Source organism: Odocoileus virginianus, chromosome 1 (genome assembly GCF_023699985.2).
Source record: "Odocoileus virginianus isolate 20LAN1187 ecotype Illinois chromosome 1, Ovbor_1.2, whole genome shotgun sequence".
Classification (NCBI taxonomy): Eukaryota; Metazoa; Chordata; class Mammalia; order Artiodactyla; family Cervidae; genus Odocoileus; species Odocoileus virginianus.
This window is the reverse complement of record NC_069674.1, coordinates 88588139-88598304: the sequence shown is the minus strand read 5'-3', so window position 1 is coordinate 88598304 and position 10166 is coordinate 88588139. Positions and strand designations below refer to the sequence as shown.

The window sequence follows — 10166 nt, the reverse complement described above, 5'->3', positions numbered from 1 at the left end:
TCATAAAACACAATGAAATCTATTTCACATATTCTTCAATTCAGGGAAATGGTTTACCATATGCCTATTCTCAGATGCTTTTTTATTACACAATGATTTTTTTCATAATAAAAAATTTCAGAAATAAAAATGTAGATGATTCACTAATTATGATCATCTGCTTTTACACAAGTACACACGAATTGGGGAGTTTCTTAAGTATTTACATTAAAGCTTGTAAACATATAGGAAATCACAGTAGGAAGACCAAAATTATTTACAAAGGATCATTTATTTAACACTTTTTTTACAAAATACAAAAATTTTTGTTCTGCATGAATACATCATATATGAAAAAAATGTGTTTTCACTGAACTTAATTTGAAGACATTCAGAATTTTACCTTCTACCAACTTGAGGAATCAATTTTGTTTTGCAAGTTGTCTATTACCATCACCAATCGGGGGGAAACACTTTTTCTTGTTAATTAAATCATATTCACAACAGCTAACATTTTATAGAAATAAAATCAGACAGTGTTTGTCATACAAAAAGCCCTTTTTTGCAAGTAACTGATTTGCCTATGATCCTAAATTTTTTTTCCAAGCTATAGATAGGAAGCATTGAGGAGCTAGGTAAGTTTTATAATAATGTATTAGCAGCAGTTGATAGAAAATGCAACATAAGATTTGTTTTGTCTGTGGTACAAGAATATTCCCTATCAGACTCTAATGTATTTTTCTCTACTTGAACACAAGTAAGCACGTGCTGATTGTTTCTGGGATGACAAAATATATAAAAATACAAGAAGCTGGTTCTGTTTGTCATCGTGAGTGGCTATTTTCATCAGCTAATATGAATGCATTGCTAAACGTAGTGAAGACAGGAAAATGACTTAAGGGTAATATATACAGAGTTAAAATACATTTTTTTTTAACCCACTTAAGAATGATTTCAGGCACTGTGGCTGTTCGGGATAAAAACGTTTCATGGTTTATTCTTGAATAGTAATGTAATTGTCAGTGCAAGCGAGAGCAAATACCTGCCCACTGTCACACACATGACCTCGGACATCTGCAATGTTCAAAGCCAATTCATCTTCTGCATCTTCACTCTGGAGGCACCTTCAATACAAATGCTTCATAGTTTGCTCTTGATAGCAATTTAATTTTCAGTGCAAGCAAAAGCAAACACAAAGGCTGCTCACTGTCATACACACGACCAACACCTCTGGAATATTCAAAGCAAGTTCACCTCCATCTTCTCTGTGGAAGCATCTTTCATAAGTGGCACTTAGTGTAAACCCTCTATAAATCATGAAAAACAGACTCGGGATGCCTGAAGTTAATAATATTAAAAATCAAGGTCATAGTCCTCTCTCTGTGTAAACGATGGTTGAGTAAGGCTTGCCATCACATCTCTTTCCTGAGAATATAGCTGATCCCCTCTGTCTCTATCATAAGTGTGCGTGCTCAGAGCTGTGGTCACTGTCGTGGCTGTCTTCGTTTGCTAGCGAGTCCCCTGTTTGCTGGAGGGTGGCTGCACCGATTCCGGAGAGCTCGGAAGGGAGGAGTGTTCCCTTTTTCACATTCACCAGTTCCTTTTCTCGAGCGGCAGCGCCTTGCTGCCCTCCTTTTACCCTCTTCCACTTCATTCGCCTGTTCTGGAACCACACTTTCACCTTCAACAAAGAAAGGGAACAAGTGAAAGAAAGAAAGAAAGTGAAATGGACAAATTTTTTTTCTTTCATTCTGGTCATCAATGGAAAAAATGGCTTTTCAAAAGCTTTTACAAATACACTGTGAATGAATGATTATGAAAATAAGTCACCATTGAATTTAATCAGGACCCATGTTCATAATAATTTTAAAATATTCAGAAGGTACCAAGTCCTGTATTTTGTATTTTATGACATGTGCTAAGTCGCTTCAAAAGACCCTGATGCTGGGAAAGACTGAAGGCAGAAGGAGAAGGGGACAACAGAGGACCAGATGGTTGGATGGCATCACTGATTCAATTGACATGAGTTTCAGCAAGCTCCGGGAGATGGTGAAGGACAGGGAAGCCTGGCGTGCTGCAGTCTACGGGGTAGCAAAGAGTCAGACACGACTGGGCGACTGAACAATAACAAAGCTGCTTCAGTCGTGTCCCACTCTGTGTGACCCAAGGGACCGTAGCCTTGCAGGCTCCTCTGTCCATGGGATCCTCCAGGCAAGAATACTGGAGGGTGTTGCCATTTCCTCCTCCAGGAGATCTTCCCGACTCAGGGAGCAAAGCCCCGTCATTTACATCTCCTGCACTGGCAGGCAGGTTCTTTACCACCAGCCCACCTGGGAAGCCCATTTTAGGACACACCATGTAAAAAAATAGGTGGGAAAGTACTGTATCATTTTAGGTTGTTCAAAGGTATTTAGTTTATAAAGAGTTTCTGTGAATTAGAACGACCATTCAGTAACTGTCTTGGTCAAACAACACCCACTTTGCCCCCTTCCCCTGCAATCAATTTCTGGACCAACCTAAAATATACTCGGAGCTACTGATGAAGCTCCGTCTGGAAGGTCATTCTGTGCCCCCACAGTCCACTGCTGCACTCACAGAGCTTTATTTGGCCATTTTACCCCAGAGTGAGTCCATCTTCTTTTGAACTATGCTTTTTCTCTGCCCTTAATACTTTGATTTTACATTACAAATATGTGATTCCGATTTTCTCAAAACAAGATCAAAAATTTTCCCTGGTATTGTTGTTCAGTTGCTCAGTCCTGTTTGACTCTGAGTTTGCTCAAACTCATGTCCATTGAGTCAATGATGCCACCCAACCATCTCATCCTCTGTTGCCCCCTTCTCCTCCTGCCCTCAATCGTGCCCAGCATCAGGGTCTTTTTCCAATGAGTCAATTCTTTGCATGAGGTGGCCAAAGTATTAGAGTTTCAGCTTCAGCATCCGTCCTGCCAATGAATATTCAGGGTTGAATTCCTTTAGGATTGACTGGTTTGATCTCCTTGCCGTCCAAAATTTTCACTAACACTTGTTAAATGCTAATACTGAGTTTGTATATTATGTTAATCACATCAGCTTTGTAGAAATATATTTTCCTTCTAAAATCTTAATTGAAGTTACCTAATATATGACAGAAGTGATTTAGCATGCATGCACATAATAAAACAAAAATTGTACGTATGCATTAAATGACCATCCATGGCCACAACCATAATAATGGCATCATTTCATTTTCTTGTTTAGGAGGAAATTAGTTCCTTTCCTATTGCACTTCTCATCTTCGTATATTCTTATCAAGCTAAGTAAGCTAAGTGTTCCTTTTACATTGCATTTCTCTGCCTACTCCACTCAAAGTTACCACAAGCCTGAATTTTGTGTTGATCAGCCCTAAGCCTTTACTTGGGCTTCCTTGATGGCTCAGTGGGTATAGAATCTGCCTGCAATGCAGGAGATACAGAAATGTGGGTTTGATCCCTGGGTCAGCAAGATCCCCTGGAGGAGGAAATGGCAACCCACTCCAGGATCCCTGACTGGGAAATCCCAGGAACAGAGGAACCTGGCGGGCTACAGTGAAAAGGGCTGTAAACAGTCTGACACAACTGAGCACGCTGACCACAAGCCTGTATTTGAAACAAATAAACAGAGACAACAGCTTTTTTCACCACGTGGCCCTAAAAAGTACTGTTTAATTCTTCTTGTCTTTTAGGTTTATCAAAACAGAATGCTTTTAACTATAAGACATGTTTTTATCTTTTTTTTAATATTGTCCCATTTTATTTGGTTTCTCTTTCTTTATTGAAGTACAGCTGTTTTACAATGTTGTGTTTTTACTGCTATATAGCAAAGTGACTCACACATTCTTTTTCATATTCTTTTCCATTATAGTTTACCACATGATGTTGAATGTAGTTCCCTGTGCTATACAGTAGGACCTCCTGGTTTATCTATTCTACACATACCATTAAATCTAGGTTTCTAATCCATGTTGATTCAAGTCATGGCATTCTCTTTTTATGACTGTACGATTCCACTCTGTGAATATATCACTGTGTACCCACCCATTCCCCTGTTCAGACTCTTGAATGATTTTGTTTTTTCTTTTATAATTGATGCTGTTATAAATATTCTTGCAGTTGTGCTGTGATAAACGTGTGATAGAACTTCTCTGAGTATACATCCAGGAGTTGCCTTCAGTGGCCCACAGGGTGTATGAACGTTGAATTTAATGTGATAATACAGAAAAATTACTTTCTAAAGTTTCAGCAATTTTCACAGTCCAGAGGGTAAGAGTTCTTATTGATCCACATCTTAGTGTCATTATTTGGATTTATAAGTAATTTTTTTCCAATATAATGACCATAAATGTTATCTCACCATGTTCTAATTTTCCATTTCCTGATTACTAATAAGGTAAAGCATCTTTAAGTGTTTATGATCCATTTGTATCTCTTCTTTTGTGAAATGCCTCCACATCTTTGGGTTGCAGTGAATGTTTTTTGATTTAATTTCATTCCTTATTTTGTTGTTCAGTTGCATTCCTTATGGACTCATAAAATATGTTCCAGATGCTAATTTAATGCTTTGGGGTTATATGGCTGTTATTACAATCTATCAGTTTATTGTGTGTCCTTTTCCTTTCCTTGGGTATCTTTTGATATCTTTTGGGTATCTTTTGATGATCAGAAATTCTAAAACTTATTATATTCAAATTTATCAGTATTTCTGTTATGACTATCTTTTTCGTGTCTTCATTAAAAACTTTTCTTCTGTGACCATTAAGATACTCTTCTATGTCTTCTTTTAAAAAGGTTTAAGGTTTGTATTTCAAATCGAAGTAAGTGCTTAACTCAGACTACAGATTTTAGTATATACTGCAAAGAAAATTTCTAAATTTACTTTATTCCAGTTGTGTAATAAGTTGTTCCAAGAGCATTTAACAAATAGTCCACCCTTTTCCCAGAAATTATTGTTTTCAACTCTGTCGTATGTCGTTTCCATGCATGCATAGCTTTACTGATGCACTCAGTTGTTCTCTCCTTTTGACAAAAACATCATCTTAATTATTATAATTTCATAGGAAGTCTTCATATTTGACACAGATAGCTATGTTTTATTCTACTTCAGGAATATTTTGAATATTTTCCATTTTCATTTTATAAACAATCTCAATTTCTGTAAATTCAAAATACTAAAAGAAGCTAAAGAGAAAGATACTATATTTCTAAAGATGTATTTATTTCAGTGGTCTTCAAATCACAATAAATCACAATACTCCATCAAAATCAGTACAGTTTTCTCAGTTGCTGGCACAAAAAAAATCTTTAAACTATGTCATTTCTCAGCTCTGCATTTTCATTGTTCTATCAGACTATAATTGAAATCTTGTATTATACATTCAGTTCAGTTCAGTTCAGTCGCTCAGTTGTGTCCGACTCTTTGCGACCCCATGAATTGCAGCACGCCAGGCCTCTCTGTCCATCACCAACTCCCAGAGTTCACCCAAACTCATGTCCATCGAGTCGGTGATGCCATCCAGCCATCTCATCCTCTGTCATCCCCTTCTCCTCCTGCTCCCAATCCCTCCCAGCATCAGGGTCTTTTCCAATGAGTCAACTCTTCGCATGAGGTGGCCAAAGTACTGGAGTTTCAGCTTCAGCATCAGTCCTTCCAATGAACAACCAGGACGGATCTCCTTTAGGATGGACTAGATGGATCTCCTTGCAGTCCAAGGGACTCTCAAGAGTCTTCTCCAACAACACAGTTCAAAAGCATCAATTCTTCAGCATTCAACTTTCCTCACAGTCCAACTCTCACATCCATATATGACCACTGGAAAAACCATAGCCTTGACTAGACAGACCTTTGTTGGCAAAGTAATGTCTCTGCTTTTTAATATGCTATCTATCAATCCACTTAATTATAAAAAAAATAAGAAAATGTAGAAAGTCACAATTTGTACTAAAATAGATTGATTAAAAACTAGTGGCTTGGTATTCTTGTATTATTGTTACTTAATAACCAAATGATAAATTGTGATTTTTAGTCACATATTTACTTAAGGCTAAGCAACTACACCGATAGGTGCTACGTATGCATTTTCCACACACGAATTTTTATAGATGAGGACGCTGAGACTTAAAGGTTAAATGACTTGCCTAAGAACACAAAGATAGGTAAATGTGGTGCCAGAATTTAAACCTGGGGTTGGTTTGGCTTCAAATTGATTTTATTTTGTTTTGTTCCTGTTATGTTTCAAATTCATACATTTTAAGCCTTCAGGTTACAAAAGTAAAGCATATAAAGTATGTGAATGCCATCCATATGATTAGTATCATCCAGGTAATTCTCCTACTCAATATAAGTAGGTTTGTAAATATGACACTATCTTCCTGTACTGTAATTTAGGTAATTATACTACTCAATTTAATTACCACTGTAAGCTTGACATTGCATGTTTCATTAGATCTTTTCCACATGAATTGGGCGCTACTTCTGGCTTCACTTCTGCGTGAATTTGAGAAAATTATACTTCTCTCTGCCTCAATTTTCGTATTTGTACTGTTGGAATAATGAGCCTTTCAAGATTCTCCATAGAGACATTTTCTCCATGGACAAATCCAGATGGAAGAAACACATCATCATCATTGTCACTGAAGAGTGAAACATCCAGCCAAAATAATCTTGGCAGAAAATGGGAGGAATAGACTTTGTTAAATCTACACTTATTTCCTTTTTTAGAAGGGATGCAGTAATTCTGTAATACCAGTATAAAGCCTGTTATGTGCAATTCTACATGAGAAAAATGAAAGAAGATGGTATGGATTTTAGAAACAGTATAGGCTATTTTGTGTTGTTTCCTGTTCTCTACAATGTGAAATTTTGCCATTTCGTTTTCTTAAACAGACTAACAAAAGACTTCATTAGTAGCTTCAATAGTAGTCATGTAACCAATCATAAAGGGCTTCGAAGTGGCTCAGTGGTAAAGAATTCTGCCAGTGTGAGAGATGCAAGAATCATGGGCTCAATCTCTGGATTGGAAGATCCCCTGGAGGAGGAAATGGCTATCCACTCCAGTACTTTTGCCTGGAGAGTCCCATGTATAGAGGAGTCTGGTGGGCTACAATCCATGGGGTCACAAAAGAGTTGAACAAGACTAACTGAGCACATACACACATCCATACATATATGTGGTTTATAGATATATACATATAGGTGAAAGCATTTGAGGATATATAATAAATCTAATAATTCTGACACCTATACATATTTTCTCAAGGGATCAGGCTACATATTTCATATGGGAACTCCATGAATTTAGTAATGGAACAAAACAGCAATACATGCAATGATGAGTACACCTTATAAATTGTGAAGAAAAAGTACAGAAATTCAATAGTCAGTGTGTCCAGATGTATTTTCAAATATACTATGAAATATTGGGACAAACTAAAATAAGGAGAGGAAGATCTGGGGGGAAAGCATACATTTTTCCACAACCATCACAGTATTAAAAACAAATCTATAAAAGTAATTTCAAATTATGTCATTATTGCCATTAGAATAATAACACCATGGTTTTATAAATAAAGAAGCTTTATAGTTTAATTTATTATCACGTAAGAATCCAGCTTTGTTGGCTGGATTGAAAAAATACTTTTGTAAGACTGCTAAAGAATAATCATTCAACTGCTTTGACAATTTTTAAAGTAAGAAAATTATTTTGATTAAAGTTTACAAGTTTGTTTCATATAAAAATCTGTATTTATAAACTAAGTACAGTTAAACTAATCTCATTCTTTCTTTGTGACTTGGAATCTCTATTCACTCATTCATACACTCAGTATTACTGCATGCTTAGTAATAGGTAAGAGGGGTTAGACCAAGGAATGCATACAAATAAATAAGAAATAATTCCAGCCCTCAAGGGCAGTTTACTGACTGCATGTGAGGCCTTTGGCATATACTGAGATGCACAGAGATTAGTTTCATCTTTTACAGAATATCCTTAAATTGCTTGCAGTTGTAGTTAGCGTCATTGCTAACTCCCTAATAAGAGATTCCCCGAATGGTCCATAAGATGGCATGAACTCTACCCCTACATTCAATTCACACACTGCTTTGTTGCCACACAATTATAGAAAATGATTTCCTTCCTCTGGGAATCTCATGATGTTATTGCTACTGGCATCCTGTGTGCCTCTGCTTTTTCCATCCTAGTAACCTAAGTGGTACCTTAGGAGCTGGGACACTGTATCATCAAATATTTTGCATACAGATAAAACAAATCTGCCCATCTTGGAGGATGATATATAAATTTTGCAAACTTTTATTGCTTTATTTGGGCTTAAAGTCAATTTATCCCATATCTGCAATTTCTCTGGAAATGCTGGTTAATTAATTATTATTTCCTTTTTTAAAGTTTGGCTCTAAGGCAAGATTCCATATAAAGTATATTTTGTTACATAATATGTGGACTGATGCTGAAGCTGAAACTCCAGAACTTTGGCCACCTCATACGAAGAGTTGACTCATTGGAGAAGACCCTGATGCTGGGAGGGATTGAGGACAGGAGGAAAAGGGGATGACAGAGGATGAAACGGTTGGATGGCATCACCAACTCGATGGACATGGGTTTGAGTAAACTCCAGGAGTTGGCGATGGACAGAGAGGCCTGGTGTGCTGTGATTCATGGGGTCGCAAAGAGTCGGACACGACTGAGCGACTGAACTGAACTGATGATGAACAACCCAGATAAAAATTTCTCCCACAAGAATCTGAGTAATGAAAAAATACTATTTTTCATGAAATCAAAGCAATATGAACTAGACTTGTAGACTCTTAATGACTGCATGAAGATTATATTTTTTCAACAAAATCTTCATAATAAAAAATAACAAATGAAATAATAGCCTATAATATTAGTTGTAAACATTTAAGGTGTTCAGTTATAAACCTTACTTTTCAGAATATCTGATTATTATGAAATCTCACTTTTTATCCCTTAGTTAACAAAGTATTTTGCATTCACATTGCCTGCATGATCAAACTACTATATAAATAAATAAATATAAAAACATTTATTCACATATTAGTAAAGAAAGCAGCTCAGAGAATCTTAATTATTGTCACTAATTTGCTTAAATGATGTATTTCAGAATCTAGAAATCTAATTTTTCTCTTTAATAAAAATAATGTAAGTGAGAATCATTCTTGGTTTTGTTAAACATTCATTTTATCTCTTTAATTTATTTAGTCATTCACATATGGCCTTCTATGTATAAGTTCATTTGAGGGTTCACAATACATCAGGAGAACACACATGAAATATGTATCTGGACTGTCATACAATTTCCTAAAATGGCCTGAGGCAAAATGTTGATAGAAAGTAGAATCTACGTGATGCTATAACCCATATTTATAGAATACCATAAATGTCTGTCTTTTGAAGAAACAATCATAACACATAACATCTGGATGAAAATAAATATTTCAGTGACATATCTAGATGTCTCTAAACATCTGGAATTTGTAGATTTAATATTCCAACTGTTTCTATTTGTATATGAACACTTGAAATACTGTAGACACTGTCTAACAAATATTTATTCACATCTTTAACATGTGAAAGCATGCAAAGGAGTAATTGTATAAATACAATTTGGAAATTTCATCACACCTGTGTGATTAAATTGCTCATGGCAGCTGATCTAGTAAACCTAATGTAAACAGACTCTAGTAAGATATATCCAAGTAATTCAGTGGCAAAGTCAGTAGATGAACTGAAGAATTGGAGCTCAGATTGCTCTCTAAGGTAGGGATGAAAAATGGGGGGAAAGAAAGCTTCCTTACTCTTCCTGCCTGAATGGATTTATATCTGATTAAGAGAAGGAATCCCTTGGCTGTTTCCAAGAAGTTCATGGGGGCCGCCAGTTGACTCTGCTGTCTCTACAGCGGTGCAACATGGGGTTGGGAGGTAGCATGCAAGCATGTCTGTGTGTGTTTTGGGCAGGGGGTGGGATTGGAGGGTAGAGGGGGTTAGGACATATTCCATGACTTGAGACTGAATTCCTGCACAGAGGACTGCCTCTCACCTTTCTCCTCTATTTTAGAACAATGTTTATGACCAGGAAATCACTTCCTGGCCTCTATAATTTTCAGTTTCATAGCCTCTTTTTTTTTTTTTTGTCCTT

The 10166-nt window shown here is 36.4% G+C and overlaps 1 protein-coding gene across 1 annotated transcript in view; it reads right to left on the bottom strand.

The window, feature by feature from the left end:
* Nucleotides 1–252: 252 nt before the first annotated feature.
* The window catches only part of MEOX2 (mesenchyme homeobox 2), a 71794-nt gene continuing 61880 nt past the window's right edge, over nucleotides 253–10166 (bottom strand). The window contains exon 3 of the mRNA XM_020904061.2: nucleotides 253–1660. Coding sequence (XP_020759720.1) covers nucleotides 1436–1660 — 225 coding nt within the window. The 3' untranslated portion in view covers nucleotides 253–1435. The remainder of the gene's footprint in view (nucleotides 1661–10166) is intronic.